Here is a 19,004-nt window from a genome sequence, read left to right as displayed (position 1 = left end):
GTGTCTTTCAGCAGAATCAGTGACTGTGGCCAGGGTGATGAGTATCCACTCTGGGAAGGACGTGCCCCTGTCACAGGGGCATTTGTAAATGAAGCCCAGGATATCATTTTTAGCTTGCTAGGGCTAGAACAAATTTATTTATGACACCAGTAGAAAGATAAATAAGTTAAAATTGTTCAAAGTCTTACGCTGGGTGAGCTAAGAAGCACCAAAAGCCACATCAGCAAAACTGGAAGAACAAGTTTATCTGACTTGCCAACCTGACAGGCATTTTGTGGTCATGGCTGTGGAATGTGTCCTGCTTATTTTTGGTCACTACTGCTGCTGCTGAAAAGACTAAAGGCAAAGATCATCACAAAGATTGTGGATTGCATGATATCCACTATTCTGTGACCTTCTGGTGCTGAAAGGTTAACATGCACATGCATGAGAGGCCACACAAGTCATTCTTCACACAGACAATGTAGTTCTGTTTCTAAAGAGAGTCTTCCTGTCCACCTGGGGAATTTGATTCAGCAGAAGAGACATTTTGAGATACCAAAGACCTCGCTAACAGTGCAATGGTACCTGTACTGACAACCCAGTTGGGTGGAGAAGCACCCAAAGGGTCCCAAGAAAGCTCAGTCAGTCATGATGGTTGCATCCAAAATCGATAACCATGACAGAGAGAAAAAAAACATGGAATATTTGTCATTTGTCTTGTCACCTTTGCCTGCTGACTGTCCAGGATAAACAGGTAAAACTGGGGTCAAAAGGTCAATGCAGCACTTTCATTTTAGCTTCCACAATCCCAAACCACAGTCAAACTGCTTAGGGAACCAACCTCCCCCCTAAAGTCTGGTCACAGAGGATGCATCTGGAACTAAAGTAGGGTCCAATTACACAAGAATCAACCACACAGAGGAAGGATGGGAAGGCACACCAGGATATTCCAGGAAGTACAGTTCCTCTCCATCACCTCCTGTCAACTGAAGAATAAAGACATCCAAGAACTCTGGGTCAACAGGTGAAAAGTTATTTCCTCACATTTAAGGCAGAATCATTATAGAGTAATTAGTTTAATCAATTAAGTACCTGACAGACAGAGCAAGAGGGATCTCAGATGTGAAGGCTGTCACCTCACTAGAAGGCTGGAAAGAACTCAAACACAAGGATCACAAGATCTTAGCAGAGCTATACTGATAAGCACTGGAAAGTGCACTTTATTTCACAGATAATAAACCAGCCAAACTTTGAGTATCTTTAATGAGCTCAACTAGTCCACAAAAAAAAAACCAAAGCACTCCTAGTCTCATTCACGCTATGCATGGTCACCTCAGCACGCTGAGATCTTTGCCACCAGCAGCCAAACAGCAGGAATGACAGCTGGAAACCTGCTGAATGTCTGGGACAACGTGAGCCAGCAGGGTGAGGGACCTGCTGTGCCCTCTGTGAGTGGTTTCTGTGTGCACAGTCACATTCCCTCAGCAGCTCCTTCCAAACAGTTCCGTGGTTAAAGGGGCCTGAACGGATGAGTCAACTCAGAATCATCTGCACACAACACAAACCACTGTCCTTTTAAGTAGAATGAAAATTATCAGGAAAGACCCACAGTAAAATATTGGAGTTTTCCCCGAGTATCTGACCTTACCCAACTCAAATTCACTGAGTTGCACACACAGTCTTGTTTCAAAAAGCATTATGGAAAAGACAGATTTAAATACCAAGCAACTTCGCAATTGCACATTTTAATTCTTATTTAAAGAAAGTGACTCTCAAGGGAAATGTTAACATTAAAACATAATGGCTTGAGATTAGAGCTTTAATGTAGAATTTGGTACCTCTTTTTGCTGAGCAGAAGACTGCATTTTACATATTTATGTAACTAAATAGCTTAATTTTAAACCAGATTCTTAGCTTCCACATTGTTAAAATAGTGATGACATCTCCATTTACTTGATGATAATTTTTATTTAGATTTGTCAGGCTGCATGGTTGCAGATTCAAGTAAATTCAAGTAAACACAAAAGTTGTATTTTAGAAATAAGTGTCATTCAATTAAAACATTACATTTTGTTTTAAACACAAACCAGTTTTGACTATTTATTTGTGTCCCGTGAATAGAAGAAAGAGTTTCTAATTAACAGATCTAGATTTCATTGTAACAACTAAATCTCATCTGCTGAATTTCTACTGGAAGAATAAACCATTTTTTTCTGTTTTCTGAAGTCCCAGTATTCCAACTTCAACTGAACTAGAAAATGAATAGAATTAGATTAACAAACTAGAAAATATTCCTCTTCTGTGTCTAGAAGTAGCTAATCCTGAGAGAAAAAAAGGGTTAGAAGACAAAGTTCCAGTGCCAGAGAATACTGATTGCAAAACCTTTTTAACAGTTAAGGGAAACAATTCAGAGTCAGAACATAATCCTACGCATTCAGTAGTCTTGCTTCTGTCCTTTACTACAATCCCAGATTAAAGGGGGTTTGTTGGTTTATTTCTTCCTAATATTCTGATATTTAAAAAAAAAAAAACCACCCTATAAAAAAATTAATCCTTGCACAACATCAGGTTGGACTTGACGACCTTGGAGGTCTTTTGCAGCCTTAATGATTCCATGGTCACACCATACCAATGTTCAGAAGAATTACCAAAAAATGCCAAGCCAGAAAGATGGGGAGAAGGAGAGGAAAGACTTGATTCCTCAAAGGCACAAAACATCCCAGTTATCACAGGACTCCTGGAATGGGATGCTCTACTCAGACATACAATGTCTGAAGGCAAGAAACACACAGGTTGCTTCTCTTAAAGATATCAAACTTTTTAAGGATTAGCAATCTCATGGAGAGTGGAAGAGCTTAAAACCTTGTCTCCAGCCAAGCTTTCCACACATACCAACTACAACTACTGGAAAATTCAAGGACCAATAAGATCTACAGACAAAAAGATCATTTATTCCAGTTTTTCAATTCTTCTCCTTATTCCACTGCTGATTTGAGCCACCAAAAAGAGGGGATTAGGCAGGTAAAGACCTAAAGTTCTTTGCTGCTGGAGTCACCAAGGAGAGATATTTGGCCATAACTAAAACAGGGAAAAAAAAAAAGAAAAAAGAAAAAAAGAAAAAAAAAGAAAAAAAGAAGAAAAAAAGAAAAAAAAAGAAAAAAAGAAAAAAAAAGAAAAAAATAAAAAAAAAAAAAAGAAAAAAAAGAAAAAAGAAAAAAAAAAAAAAAAAAAGAAAAAAAAAAAAAAGAAAAAAACAAACAAAAAACACTACACTTTTTCACTTCCATCCTTTCCATGGTACACAAGGGAATAGCTGGAAAAAATGCATGTCTTACCTGGCTTACTGAGAAGCAAAAAGCAATTTTTAAAACTTTTCAGCACTCAATGAGCTCATTAGTCTCATTAGGCTGGGTGATAAGTCAGCCTGAAGTATTTTTTTCCTAAGAAACATAACACAAACACAACAGTTGTCACTTTGGACTTTTCCAGGTGATTCTGTAAATGCTGCACAGCCCTTTCCCCACAAAAGGGTCTTCACACGCATCGTTCCCGTTTCTGAAAATCATCCACAGACACATTCACACCACTGGAAAATTTATTAAATCCCATTAAAACTTATTGCTGAACGTAAAAAAAAAAAAAAAATGGAAAGAAACTTAAGAGAAACTTCTGTCCTGGTTAGAAACTGCTTAACTCAAGTCCAGCCCACTGTCCTAGTTAGAAACTGCTTAACTCAAGTCCATCACACTTAGCTTCTACAGGTTAGAAACACAGAAATGATCTGGGCTCAAAGGGACCTTAAAGAGCATCTTGTTCCAACTCTCTGTTACTGCTCAAATTAGATACACCCCAAAACACTCACATTACTTGACCATAGGACAGAAGAAAGTGCAAATACCTCCCTCTTTTGAAAGTCCTACCTTGGTCAGAAAGGAAATCCAGCATGGTCTGCAGGAGGAAGGACAGGTGCCTGACACACAGGGCAGGATTGCCCATCCTTCGGGAAGCGTAGACCAGCTCATGGAGCAAACGCATCTGCACTGCAGCCCATCCTCTGTGGGTGCCTGCAAAGGAGGCAGGAATTGGATGCTTTTGAAAGCCAGAAGTCATCACAAACACATTGATTTTGCTTTTATTTACACGCTAAGCAGTAATTTTATGACACTCGTAACAATCACCCAACGGAACCAGTAATTACAAAGTCCAAATCTCAAAACAAAAATTAGGATCTTTTGAGTTTGCTTGGATACCTAAACATGAAAATCAATTTTTGTTTTATAAGCTTGTCTATCAACTAATAAATGTATCATTAAAATTCAGAAAATGAAATTAACGCTTCCTGTGAAGTAAAAAACCAAATGATCCATAAAACCTGAGAAGTTTTATATTTTCTTAAATTCTCTGGGCAAGAAATTCACTTCATACACAAACTTAATTGTTATTGAAATCATAAAATCACAGAATGGTTTGGGTTGGAAAGGACCTTGAAGATCATCTCGTTCCAACCCTCCTGCCATGGGCAGAGACACCTTCCACTATCGCAGGCTGCTCAGACCTCCATCCAACCCTGCATTGAACAAGTCCAAGGATGGGGCAGCCACAGCTTCTCTGGGCAACCTGTGCCAGGGCCTCCCCACCCTCCCAGGGAAGAATTTCTTCCTCATATCTAATCTAAACCTATCCTCTGTCAGTTTGAAGACATTTCCCCTTGTCCTGTCACCACACATCATCATGGGGAAAAAAAAAAATCAAGAAATTCTTAACTCTCTTTAAAGATAGAGAGATTTTCTCTAAATGCTTTCCTGGTCAATAAAAGTCAGTAAAAAACAACAAAACTTTAGAACATGATGCCCATATTCCGATTTTCAGTCTTTAAAAACTAAGTTTCAGACTATGAATTATTTCCTGTTTGCAAAGCATCTGCTGTAACAATAAATAGACCATCATAATGTAACTTTTCTCTCAAAACTGTTTTATGCAACACTCCTCATGAAACTTAACCTGCTTTTAGTAGTAAGGAAGAGCAGTCATTTTTAAGTAACAAATATTCCAAGATGTGCAACACTTCACAAACTTCTCAACAGCCTTTCTTCTAATATCACCCTTCAGCACTTGGCAAACTGCTCGAGGAATATTTACTGCAACCAAACCTGGAGAGTTTATATTTTGCACACAAGACTCTCATTATTTCCCATGTGTGAAACGTCGTTTCCAGCAAGTAGCTCTTAAAGTTTACAGTGATCCTTCCACGTGCCTCTTAAAGAGCCATTTTGGGGGTAAAAATCAGACAGAGCACTTCAACACAACATAAAGCTGAGGTAAAAATGAGAGATGAACACCAACCATGCCATTTTTTTGCCTTTTTTAATTGTCATTTCTTGCAGAACTTGTACATCCTCTTCTCCCAGCACACTCCCATCCCAGGTCACAGCATGTTTTTTCCCAGTACATTCCCTCTTCCTACACTCTTTTTGTCTTTCCATCTAGACCACTTGGCATTTTCTACCTTCTCTCACATATCATTTCAGAATGCAAGGTTTTGGGTTACTTGGAAAGGTTTACTCAGAAGGAGTTCCCAAGCAGGATATTAGCTGTCTCTGATCTAATTTGTGGGAAAATGTGACATATTTGACCCTACACAGACAGATATAATTATATGTATGTACGTGTGTCTATATACAAATATATGTAAAAGAATCTTTCTTCTTTTATTATAAGATCAAACAGCAACAAATATCAAAGGAAATACAATTTCTGATACAAAAGTTGAAGGTACTTTAATTGAAAAAATATTCCAAATTAAAATATGACCTTTTTTTTTTTTTGTACTGAGAAGTGCACAGTCAAAACAAAGACATTTCTGAAAAACATTAGAAATCAAGTTTTCATCAATAAAACACGATTCCTTGCTGCAAACAGAGGAACACAGCAACACATTCAGGAGTGGTTCAGGAAATATGAAATTATTATAGAATCATAGAATATGCCAAAGTTGGAAGGGACCATCACGACCATTGAGTTCAACTCTTAGACCTGCACAAGAGTATTGAAACAACACTAAGAAAAAGTGACTGTACAGTGTTAAACAACTGCTGCAGTTAGCTCCAGACTAGTAAATAACTTTGGTTTGAAACATCAAAATATGAAATATGAAATCCCTCCAGGAAATCAGTAACAGGAAGCCAGTTGGGTGTCCCGCTGTGGTGACCCCCACTTTCCCAGAGACACCTACCTTTGCTGAAATCCTGGGGGTCCAGAGACAAGCTGTAGCCAGGGAGAGTCTCCAGCAGGAGTTTGTAGCAGGCCCTCCAGCCGGGCTCGGGGATGCTGGGGGCTGCACACTGCATGGCCGCGATGCGCTTGAAAAAAGCCGATTTGCGGTGAAAACCGATCCGCTCGTACAGCTCCGAGAGGATGCTGTAACGCTGGATCTTCTCCTCCTCTGAGAGCTGACATCGAGAGGGGAAAGAGAAGGAGACTGGGTTTAATCTGAATTTTAAAGTGTGCATCTGAGTTTAAGAAAAATAGCAGGAGGAGAAAGGAAAAAAAAAATATATGTAGGAGACATCTCCAGAACTGCAGAAGGTTGGGGATTTTGCACATAGCCAGGCATGTGCTTCTCCTGCCAGGAAAACTTAAGCTTGGTTCAACAACTAACAAAAACTGCAGAGATGGAGTTCTGCACCAACTTTATTTGTCAGTGGTACTAACAAGTAAACAGTCAAAACAGCCAGTAACAGCTAAACAGCTCCACATTGTATGGGAGATATTCAACAAGAGATTAGCGTGCATAAAAAGAACGCCAAAATACACCACTTCCAAAATTTTATTGGTTTACTAAGTTGAAGACTTTCATCTCTTTAAGATTAAATCTAATCTTGAAATCCCAGGCTATGAAAGCATGAAATTACTGTCTCGATTTTTATGTCTCTAATTTTGTAAACCACAAAATCTTCATTCCGTGACCCCGTACTGTGATTTTCACACTGTGAGGTTGAATCATAGAATGATTTGGGTTGCAAAGAACCTTGAAGACCATCTTGTTCCAACCCTCCTGCCATGGGTAGGGACACTTTCCCCTAGACCAGCTTTTGCAGAGCTCCATCCAACCTGGCCTTGGACACTTCCAGGGATGGGGCAGCCACAGCTTCTCTGGGCAACCCATGCCAGTGATTTGTCATTGCCTTGCACGAAACAAGTTTCAAAGGATATTAATGAGTCCAGTGTGAGCTTTCCCACCAACAGAAAAAACAATGTGAAAGTAGGAAAACATCACAGGAAGATAGAGTCCAGATTTCTTTGCTGAGTCAAGTACTGGAAGAGGCTGCCCAGCGAAGTGCAGGAGTCACCATCCCTGGAGGGATTGAAAAGACATGCAGATGTGGCACTCAGGGATGTGGTGTAGTGCTGGACACAGCAGTGCTCGGTTAATGGTTCGATCTGATGACATCAGAGGTCTATTCCAACCTAAAGGATTCTATGATATGTGTGCAGACTGGCAACTAGTGAGGTGGAATTTTGTTAAAGGCTTAAGGTTGAAACAAACTTGATAAGGAACAACCACCATGGGTTTCTTTAGCTCATCAATATATTGGTACAAGCCCCAGGCAGCCATTCTTTTCCCCTGTGGTCTGAATGAGAACCTTGCTTTGGAATCAGACAGACAAAAACAAACTGCCACATAATCACAGAATCACAGAATCCTAGAATTAACTGGGTTGGAAGAGAGCTCTGAGATAATCAAGTCCAACCCTTGATCCAACCCCACTGTGATTACCAGATCATGGCACTCAATGCCACATCCAGCCTCATCTTAAAAACCTCCAGGGACGGTGAATCCACCACCTCTCTGGGCAGGCCATTCCAATGCCTGATCACTCTCTCTGTACAGAACTTCTTTCTAATATCCACCCTAAACCTCCCCTGGCACAGCTTAAGCCCGTGCCCTCTTGTCCTCCTGCTGATTGCCTGGGAGAAGAGACCGACCCCCATCTGGCTACAACCTCCTCTCAGGGAGTTGTAGAGAGTGATGAGGTCACCCCTGAGCCTCCTCTTCTCCAGGCTCAACATCCCCAGCTCCCTCAGCCTCTCCTCACAGCACTTGTGCTCAAGTCCCTTCACCAGTCTCGTTGCTCTTCTCTGGACCTGCTCCAGCCCCTCAATGTCCTTCCTGACCTGAGGGGCCCAGAACTGAACACAACACTCAAGGTGTGGCCTCACCAGAAACTCTGGGTGATACCAAGTACTTCCAACTCTCCATCCCAGTAACCAGCAACACGGGCCAATGCTGACACCTAGTGCACAGCAGCAGGCAGGCACATCCAGAAGCAATAAAACGTATTTAAAATTACTCTAAAGCTGCTGACACATTTTGCAAAGGCGTTTCAAATGATAAACTTCATCCAAAAACAGCACTAAGGGACAGAAACAGTGTTTCTGCAGCTCATTCTTCAAAACTGAAAGTATCAACCAACTTCGGAAGCTTAAAGCCTTGGAGAGTCAAAGGAAGATGCAAACCACACTGGTGAGCTTTCATAGGAATAATAAGGTCTTAACTGAAGCTTCAAAACATCTTTCAGTCACTTAAATCCTGATATAATTGCAAAAATAGTCTGGTTTTAAAAGCCTCCTCTAATTTTGGACAGCGATATATGAGAGACCACAAAGAAGAGTTCTCAGAAGGCACCAGGAAATCTTCATCCTTCAGGATATGAAGAGGCACAGATAGACCAGCAAATCACTGTGGAAAGTTCCAGACCATTTCTGAAGCTGTTATTTTCTTCAGAACTGACACAAGACAACGTCACTCCACGTTGCTCAAGTATGTTCTGCCATTTCAGGAAACTGTTTTTTCATCACCACAAAGACAGCAAAATTGCATTTTCCTTCAGCATGAAGTTATGTGTCACCACACAAGAATTAAATAGAAGAAAAGGAGAAAAAAAAAAAAAAGGAGAAAACTCCACAGAGAAACTCCAAGTAATTAATCCTGGGAAGGCTTCAGCAGGCATTCTGCAGGGCAGGAGTGGAGCATTCCCAAACATCTTTCCTTACAAATTTATAAAAGCTTAATGCCTATAAAGTGGCTGCAAAACAGCCACCACCTGAAGCACAGCACCTTCTCCACCTGGTTGATTTTCCTTTAACTGTTACACCCAACCAAGTTACAGATGCACCTGGAAAGGCTGGAGTTGCCTCCCCAAGCAAGGGAGCCAGTTTTTTCACAGCCTGGTTTCAGGCCAGGCTTTCAGGAGCGCAGCTTTTTTATTTGTTTTTTAATTATTCCTTACTACATTAAAATTTTATAACCTCACTTTCTTTGTAATTAGAGTTTACAATTTCTTCCTCATAACTGGATGCAAAGTTAAGTCTGATTACCCTGCAGCTCATCACAAAACACCAATCACATAACATTACTAGACTGAGCAGGACACTGAATTTATGGACAAGAAACTAAGTTTTCCTGTTTATGAGTCTTACATTTTATCCTGTGAGGTGTTTTTGCTGCTGTTGAGTATTGGTTGTGCTGATGTTCTCTCTACCTGCAAGTGAAAAACACTGTCCTACAGCTTGTTTCCCTCAGGTATCACAGGATGACTGAGTTAGACCAAAGTAGAAATGTAACTATTATTTGCTTCCATGCTATATACTGTAAATCTTGCAGAGTTGTAAATATAATTCCCATTCATACCCCTCTTTATGGAAAATACATTCCCCAGCCCTGGAAGGATTATGTTATTCATATTTCACATAATAAAGCCCAGTTGTTCCCCAGCCACCCAGAGGTCCCAGCCTGAAGTGGTTTGGGTTGTGCTGGTAGAAGGTTTACTGGCAAGATTTGATCAGGGCACGTGTTTCTTGCTGCCAAGCTTTGTGTTTGGGTATTGCTGGCAACACTTCTCAGCTACTGAAGTGACTTAAATACTTTGCCATTCACTAGGTGTTATTTTTTATCTCTAATATGAAGTAGAAGTTGCAACCTGAGTGTGTCAGGGAGGAGAACAGGGGATTCTCACCATGGCAGTAATTCCTTCCAGAATTAAAACAACATAACAACAATATTGCAGTTTGCAGGCCATGAGAATAACATCAACAAGAGAAAATACTGCCCCAGCAGCTGCCAGGAAAGGTGCAGAGCTGCCAGTAAAAGGGAGACCACAGAATTAGAGAGAAGGCCCTTGGCACTACAAGGATTACAGCAGTTAAGGTACTCTGGAACAAAATTGATGATTTGTATGATAGCTTATCAATTAATTAATTTCTCATTTATGTTGAGTTAGAAAATTGACTCCAGAGAAAGGATTCTCTGCAAATGAAAGAAAGGTTTCTACCTCCCTCAGTAAAATTTGCTGCCCCTGTCTGGGTTTAATAAGCTCAATAGTGTGGACTTAAACTCCTCATCTTACCAAGATACAATGAGCAAAAACCAAAAACCAGTAAGAAATCCAACTGCTCTTATTAGTTCTTCAACCACTGCAGTCTCTCTGTAACCAGTGACACCAACACCAAGCTTGACACACTGATCAAGTGCTGGTCCTGGCAGTACTGAGCACTGTTCCCACAGTTCTGGATACTGATTTTCTCCCCTGAAGTTCCTTCTGATTTGGTTTAATTAAGACTTTGCACTACACAACAAAAACTCAATTGATTAACAGCACTAATCAGACCCTTCAGCTCACTCTGCAACAGGCCATTCCTGATTTGCTCACAGTTTCATTGAATGAGAGGCAATCAAGAAAATTAGAAAGATCCACTGCAGATCAGTCCCAAGGAGCTGTTTTTTCCCTGGTACAACATCACAAGAGAACAACAAGGGGGTGTTTTTTTATCTTCTCAAGAGAGAACAACCAATAGAGTCTTTAATCTCCTCATGTTTTCAGATGAACTCTGAATACCTTTTAAGCCAGACTCACAGATGTGAAAATCCTCAGATGTCAAGTCCTAGTGAGAAGGAAGGTGGTGAAACAGAAAATAAACTGCAGTCTCCTGAACCTGAGTAACTGCCAGCACGTTCTGTAACACGAGAAGAGAAAAATAACTGGACTTTCCACACCAACCTGGCGAAGGTTGATATAAACCGCATTTTGCAGAAACTCGGAGGCTTCCATGCTCCTCTTCTGTATTGCAAGGACTCTCACTGCCTTCACACAAGCTTCCAGTTCAATCACACCAGCGTTCTTGTACTTGGAGAGGGAGAAAATGAAAATAATATTGAAGGATTGCACCTGTTAGGTTTTATAAGCATTTCTGCTCAGCACATAAATCAGCTGTCACATCTGCCAAACCCAGCAATTCCTTAATGCTAATGACTACACTGTTAAATTATCAACATATGCCCGAGTGAAAATTAAGGTGTCAACTAAAATGTTATTATGCAAAACAATCATTTCCAGCCTCTTCGCTCACTTCTCTTATTTTGAGGCATAGCACAGCTTCTGAGAGTTCACATGAGGAGAAAAGTTGGGAATATTACTACCATTTTGGATAAGCTCATATATTGTGGGTGTGGGTGGTGTGCCTGCAAATAAATTCTACTTTCACAGTGCAATAGGTATGGAAGCAAAAGTATTTTTATTACTGAATCAATTTTCTCTTTATTTAAAATAAAACATATTCACTGATGACAAGAGAATTACAAACCATTCTGAGTGTTCTAGTTTACTAAACATCTTCTGCAAATGTTTGGTTATTTAGCTTGCTCAAGGAAGGCAGGAGACAACGTGCATTGATCTGTTTGAGCTCAGACAACAAACAGGCAATTTTCTAGACAAACAAGCTGAGCTCGTTGTTTCCTCAAACAACACTGATACTGGACATCTGAGCCAGCCCATCTCCTGCTGCAGATAAACTCTGTTCAGAGATTTATCATGTTTGAAAACTAATGGGGGGAAAGAAATCTCCTAACAAAATGCAGGAGTTAATCTACCACAGCAGTTACAGATTCCTCTCTTGTGCATTTATATCAGCAGAAGCGAATCACTGGAGATTGAATCCATCTTAGAAGGTGCTACAAAAGTTTCTTCAGCTCAGTGATAACATAAAATAATATGCAGAAAGTGCTGCTTCCTCAGCATCAGAGCAAGGAGTTGCTCTGTCTGTAGATCTTGAACAGACAGAACGGAACTGTGCTTGTCTCAAAGTCAGAGATCAGCACCAACACAAAAAAGCTCTCTGGTATTTGCAAGTGAAGCTGCAGTGAAGCACAGTTATTACTTGCTGAGAACATCATGTATATTACTATAATCAAAATGTAAATATCCTGCCCCAAGTCCAAAAAATTCCAATAATTACATACTTCTAAAGATGAGCAGTGTACCCTTAAGGTAACATTAAAAAGCTGAATGCAACCTTGGGAATTACTGTTTTATTGATGGATTCCAATTTATCTGACACTATACCCAAAACGATCACCTTTCACTGCTCCAGACCATAAATTAACTCATGAGCACAATGATCTTGTTTCATTTGGAGAGTCTCCCTTAAAAACCAACATGGAAATGCCCATTATATTTACCCAGCTTAGTCTAAAGATACTTTGTATATCAGAGAAATACCTGAAATTAAAAATGAAGCATAAATAACTCCACTGCAATCCATGAAACTTATCTTTAAGTGGACACTGATGTGGACACTGAGCCATGACTGTCACAGTATGAAATCATTCTTTTTCTTTTCCTATTATGAATGCAGACATCAAGCTCCCTTTACAACCTCAGGTTCTGAGCACTTGCACAAAAACCTAAAAATTGCTCCAGTTGAGCTGGAAATTGTTTTTACAAAGTTCCCAGCACGTGCTCTAGGACATCCTCCCAACCCAAAGCCACAGCAGTTCACTCTTGAAAAGGATTTCAGTGAAGTCTCTTAAAATAAGCAGGATTACCTTGCCATAGTAAGAAATGGCTTCCTTGTACTTATCTATGATGTCCTCAGGGCTCAGGCAGTTCTTGGCACGTCCTATCTCTGCACTGGTATCTGCATTTATACCATTGGAAGTCAGAGCACCTGGAACAGAACAGGGTAAGGAATGAGCACAAGGACTTTGCTACAAAGTGCTGAACACCTGAAAATAAATCTAGGATATGCTGTAGGTCTGACAAAGAATACACAGAGTACACCTGCCCTACCTAGAAACAAATCAGGCTCTAGCTGGAAACACTAGTTCTGTTTTACTGTGGTATTTCAAACAGTATACAAGAAAAATGCACTCAGTCATGAGCCAACAAACAGAAAATAATCTTTCACCATAATTTTTTTCACTTAACTGAATGTTTAGACTATGAATAAAGTAACAGATTGCCAACATTAGATTATGGCCACATCTGAATATGCAACTTCGATCTCTAAACTATTCCTTGCTCTACTTTAGAACTGTATTTCTAAAGCACACCTAAGAAAAAAGGCTCAGACAAAACAGTGAGAAATTGGTTTTCATCTTTAAGAAAGAAGGCAAGAGACAGAAAGAGTCTTCACGTGCATAAGGGGTAAGAATGTGAAACAGAAGCCAAGGAAATCTGGGATATTAGAAAGAACATGAAAATCTTATTTCTAGAATTCGATTTTATTGAAAGGTTAACATAATAAAAGTGAGAAAATACATCAGAGGTTTGGCAAGGCTCAATACCTTGTTATGTGTTACCTAATCTGTAGGATTATGTGGGAATTTATTTCCCTGGGAGGTTTCTCTTACTAAGATGGCAAGAAAATCTCTTGTGTTTCAATCTACTGACTCTCAGTAGATAATTGAAAACTACTGTGAAAGAGACTTTCTGCTCCCTCTACATGCTTAGAAATATGTTGTTTTACGTGCTCAAATGCTAAAAAGCAAATTTTTAATACGTTTATCAACTTTACAAATTGAACCAAGCACATCTCTAGATTAACAGGGATTTTCATGGAAGTTAAGTGAAAAATGTTCATGATGACTGAAAGAGCACCATGACACTACAGGAGACCAGTCAGGTTTGTCAGTTAAAAAAAAAAAAACTTACAGATCCTCCCTGCTCATGGGAAGAAACAATGTTGATTGGAATTTACAGCGACACAATCATGGAACTACATCATTTATTTTGTGTCATTTACCCTTCAATCTCTTTGCTTCCTCCAGATTTATAGCCAAAAAAAATGAAGAAACAAGGATCACTGCTAGTTTTGGCAAGTGGCAGTAACTATCTACACAAATGCAAAACACATTCACGTAATAAAAAGAAAATACTTTGGAAACATGCAGGAAAATAATGTACCTGGATCAATGAGAACTTCCTGTGCCCCTAAAAGGAGGAACAAAAATGATTTTTTTTCAGCCTTAAACACAGCCAACAAAATAAGTTCTTATGTTTTACAACATCAGGCTTGAACAAAATCATAAAATTTATCAAGATCATCACTTGTGTTTTGAAGGACTACCAATTATAACTCAAGTAGTCACTACATGTTAAATCTCATTTAAAAAAAAAAATGTAAAAGTCCCATAAACTTGCAATGAATTCTAAGACACCTTAAGAAGAATTTCAGAATTTTCAGGATTTAAAGCCGTATCTTTTTTCCTTTTTCTTCACTGTTTTAGTTGTCAAGTTCCCATCACAGTCCACTTACTACATTCTAATACCAGGACCTACAGTGCTTAAATCTCCTTGTGGAAGCTCATTTAATCTGGACAATAGTCTAGAATAACATTTTCAAGTAATTGTATCCCTTTTAATTGTCTTTAATTCCCCTCCATCAAATACTCTGAGTAACTGAGTCATGCCAACCCAACGAGCCAGACTATTCATGTAAAAGAGCTTGCCAAGAGTATTGCAAAGTTGGATTAGTGTATATAACACCTTGTTGCCCCAAACTTTGGTTAAACATGGCAATAAAAGTGTTAATGCCAAAGGTTAAGCCGTCCAAAACAACTGTTTTATCAGCAAGAGAGGTCCTCCCTTCAGTTGATTTGCTCAGACTCCAGACTAGTGAAGCAGAAATTTAGATTTAGATCCAAAAGATACTCCAACACTTCACTCAGGTGTCCTAATTCTGCTTGGGGAAAGAGGAAGATCAGGAGTCAAAATTATGAGCTCAGGACTTCTAACAAATAAAACACAGTGGAGAAACCCAAAACAGCCAGTGAGCCCAACATAAGGCAACCTAAACTCACACAAATCACAGAGACTGACAGACCATGCCCAGTTTTCCTGGCCAGCAGGAACTGAGCATCTCAAAATCTTCCTTTGCACTGAAGGCTCCAGAGACAATTCAAGGGGGACACAGCCCAAACCTGTCCCATACAAACAAAAGGGTTCAGGGACATGAGCAGACACACCCCTTTAAAACATCAAAGTTCCCTTTTCAGAGAATCATAGAATGGTTTGGGTTGGAAGGGAACCTTAAAGACAGGTAACAATTGCAACAGATGGATCCATCAGAATACATATTGCAATTTTGCTTAGCAGAGAAGAGAAAAAAAATAAAACAAAAAAACCAAACCCCTTCAACACTGCCCTCTTAAGCTTGTTTTATCTTATAAAAAGAGAGATAATATTAAAGGTTCTCTCTCCAAAGGTGTTTCTACACAAAGCAGACACCAGAGCATTTTCTGAGCAGCATTTTCTGGTCCAGTGCTGTAGCCTGAAAATGCCAAGTGGTGGAAATAACAGGTCATTCCAGACAAAGATGTTTCTCTTGGCCAGGTCTGGGCACAAAGGTAGTACAAAAAAAACCTCCATCCTGTGAAGGTGAACTACAGGAACAAGGAGGGGTGCAATCCCAGGCACAGCAGGAAGCAATAAAGGTAACTCTCACATGCCTCAGAAACAGCCACGAATGGCAGTTCCAAGTGTGGCATTTCTTGATTGGCACAGAATTTGGGAACCCCTTTTATTTCTGGACTTGTCCTACAGAAAGATACACTGGAATTTGTTCCCCAGACTAAACACTGTCCTCACAAAATTAATTGTGACAAAATAGATTATAAACAAAGGTGCAGTTTGGAAAGATTTTAAATGAAAGGCACTGTAGAGTCAAGGAAAGGTAATGAAAAAGAAACTTTCAGAAAGCCTTGTAAGGAAAGACATCCCAGCAACAGCTGTTTGGGCAGATTTAGCTCAGCAGTTCAGACCTCAAAACACAGAGATCACACACGGAGTTAGGGAACAACATCTCATGAACCAGGGAGTAACATTTTATCTGGAAGGGATGACAAAAAACCTGTAATTAGTTGTTCTTCCCACAAAAGTCCACTAAAAATCTTGTCTTATGAAACTAAAACATTTTCAAAATACAACTACACTGACAAGTCTGCAAACAGCACTTTTTGAACATGTAAACTGAGAGAAGCAGCATTTATATGCCCAAAATATAAATTATATTCAATTAGTCTGATATCTGTGACTTACATGTATCCATTGCAAACAAACAGATTGCAACACCTCCTGTTAAACAGTCTTTGAAAAGTTGACAGAGGTCAATCACTGTGTGATTATAATTTAACAGTCAACACAGAATGCACTCCTAGGTCATGGGACCAAATGCACAGATTTTAATGACTAGATATTATACGAAAAATTAGCACCTAGTCCTGACATAAGGTAATTTTACTATCACAATTGTCTGGTGTCAACAAACACAGTCTGTAATAAAGATAAGAATAAAGATGGGTGGTTACTTCTTTGAGATGTAGGAATTAATGTTGGTCACACAAGAGAACTTAACACCAGCACTTAAGTCCAACTTAGTGTCAGTACTGGGTCAGTGTATACATCGAAGAAGCTGTGCTGGCTTAGTCCAAAGGCCCATGTAATTTACAATAATCAATATATTTTAATTTCCCTACCCAAACCAGCCCCTACTGGAAGCCACAGAAACTTTCAGGAGCCCTTACTCCATGGGATAAGTGTCAGGTTATGTAGTCATCTGCACAAGCACAAAGGAGCAGAGGGGATCAGTGAGCAACAACCAAATCAGAGCCGCAGAGATGTCCAGAGATGAAGCCCATCCAGCTCAGTTACACCTGCACTCTCTGGATCTCCTTCCAGACAGGCTGGGGGGTCACTGCCTACAGGGGAATGGGGCTCCTTATAGGGAAAGAACATCTTGGGACTGTACAAGACTTCTTATGGGGTGTAACCAAAGATAAGGAAAAGGAGAGAGCAAGGAAGTTTAGAGAGCAAACACGGAAAAATAGAGGGGTTCACTGGATTACAAAGCACTGTCACATTTCTCCTCAGCCATCTTCTTTTGCAATTCAAGAGTTCAGGAAAAGCATACTAAATTTTAAAAATTATACTGGTTTACTGGTATTTAGTTAACCAAATCTACTTACTAAATGTTGACTTTCGAGCAGCAGAACAAATTCTGAACAAAAGCACCCAAATTACTCTTCATACATGCAGCTCTGCCACATCATCTTGATGAAAACTGTCTGCATGTCCTCCAGCAAAATTCAAACTAACAGACACCACTAACAGTCAGGTGAAGAAACCAAAAGTTTTGCAACTCTGTGCAAAGCACATGTGTTGACATTAACACCAAAACAGTAGAAAAGCCATTAACGTAAAAATCTTACAAAGAAATACCATTCTCCCCTCCCATCCCCTCCCCCAGTTTATCCTGTCACCGGTAGGATTTTACAGCCTTAGGGAGCAGGGAGGAAGTTTTCAGCTGTTCAGTGGTGGCAAATGGAATAAAACCACAAGATCCCATCCTTACCTGGCCTGTGCCTGTTTCCTGCCTCAGCAGAGAGGGAACCTCCTTGTGCCCTGCGAGACCCAACTCTGCCCCCGGTACCGCCTGGGTAGTGGTAGATGACGGATGCTGAGCACAGACCCTCGAGAGCAGCTGGAGAGAGAAGGGGAAAGCCACCAGGTTAGCAGAGATACTTGCAGGAAGTGAAGTGTCAGGTGGTAAAGTCTATTTACACAAATAAAATACGCTCAAATTGGACACCCAGTGACAAAGGCCGTGGAAAAGCCTGAGATACCCGATGTCCTTTTCACCTCCATGTTCCCCTTCAGATGTCCCAGGTGCCCATTCCTACCAGGAGGATCTGCAGGAGTAAGAACTTGTCACAGTATGAGGAAGATGGGCATTAAAAGCAGTTAATCCAGTTGGATGTAAATCCACAAAACCAGGTAAGATGCAACATTGATGCCAAGGTTACCACCTCCAATGGGTCATGCCAGTTGGGGGAGGTTTCTAACGGCTGGAAAAAGGGAAATATCATCTTCTTCAAGAAGGAAGTACCAGAACAGGCAGATCAACAGCAATTTCCTTGAAAGGCTATACAGAAATCCTTCTGGAAGCACGTGAAGTGAAAGAAGGTGTCTGGGAACAGCACACACTGATTTATCAAGACAAATCAGTCCTTGGCAACCTCACTGCCTCCTATGATGAAATGATTTGCTCAGTGGACAGAGGGAAGCAGTGGATGTTGTATATTTTGATGTTAAAAAGATCTTTGGACGTGACCTTCCATAGAATTCCTATAGCCAAACTGGTAGAATTTGGACAGCTGGCCTATAAAGTATGTGGAAAATGGGCTGGACAGCCAGGATCAGAGGACTGCGATCAGCACAAAGGCCAGGTGGCTGCCCATGACCAGAGGTGTCCCTCAGGGGGACAATACTCATGCCTTCATTAACTGCCTCCATAACTTCTGGAGAGCACTCCCAGAAATTTCCTGGGTGATACCAGACTGGGGGAAACAGGAGGGCAGACCCTCAATGCAAAGAGCACTTGCCAGGCTGAAAGTATGGACTGAGAGGAGGAGACTCATCCCAAAGCAAATCCAGTGGAAGTACAGAAGTACAGAAGGAAAGAAGTGGAAGGTCAAAAGGTGTTAAGGTTTTTGTAATATGTAACCTACAGAGTCATTGGGAAGATGAATGGATTTTCAAGCAGAATGAGAAAGCTAAAAGCAGAACTTGAGACAGCAATTGTCCTGAAAGGGTATAAAACTGAGAAGCAGAAATTGTGTTCAAATATCACTTGTATATCCAATAAATAATAAAAAAGTAGGACTGAAAAAAAGATATAAAAGGATGAAG

The 19,004-nt window shown here is 40.2% G+C and overlaps 1 protein-coding gene across 4 annotated transcripts in view; it reads right to left on the bottom strand.

Moving 5' to 3' along the window:
• The window catches only part of TRAPPC9 (trafficking protein particle complex subunit 9), a 449,139-nt gene that overhangs the window by 418,289 nt on the left and 11,846 nt on the right, over positions 1–19,004 (bottom strand). For all 4 annotated transcript variants that reach the window (XM_050327783.1, XM_050327777.1, XM_050327790.1 and 1 more), the window contains exons 4-9: positions 17,668–17,796; positions 14,223–14,249; positions 12,863–12,984; positions 11,040–11,165; positions 6,215–6,431; positions 3,903–4,046 (exon numbers count right to left, since the gene is read on the bottom strand). In XM_050327783.1, coding sequence (XP_050183740.1) covers positions 3,903–4,046; positions 6,215–6,431; positions 11,040–11,165; positions 12,863–12,984; positions 14,223–14,249; positions 17,668–17,796 — 765 coding nt within the window. The remainder of the gene's footprint in view (positions 1–3,902; positions 4,047–6,214; positions 6,432–11,039; positions 11,166–12,862; positions 12,985–14,222; positions 14,250–17,667; positions 17,797–19,004) is intronic.

This window comes from Myiozetetes cayanensis, unplaced genomic scaffold (assembly GCF_022539395.1).
Source record: "Myiozetetes cayanensis isolate MyiCay16 unplaced genomic scaffold, myiCay2020 scf1, whole genome shotgun sequence".
Taxonomy (NCBI): domain Eukaryota; kingdom Metazoa; phylum Chordata; class Aves; order Passeriformes; family Tyrannidae; genus Myiozetetes; species Myiozetetes cayanensis.
The sequence above is the reverse complement of the archived record's forward strand: the minus strand, read 5'-3'. Positions and strand labels throughout refer to the sequence as shown.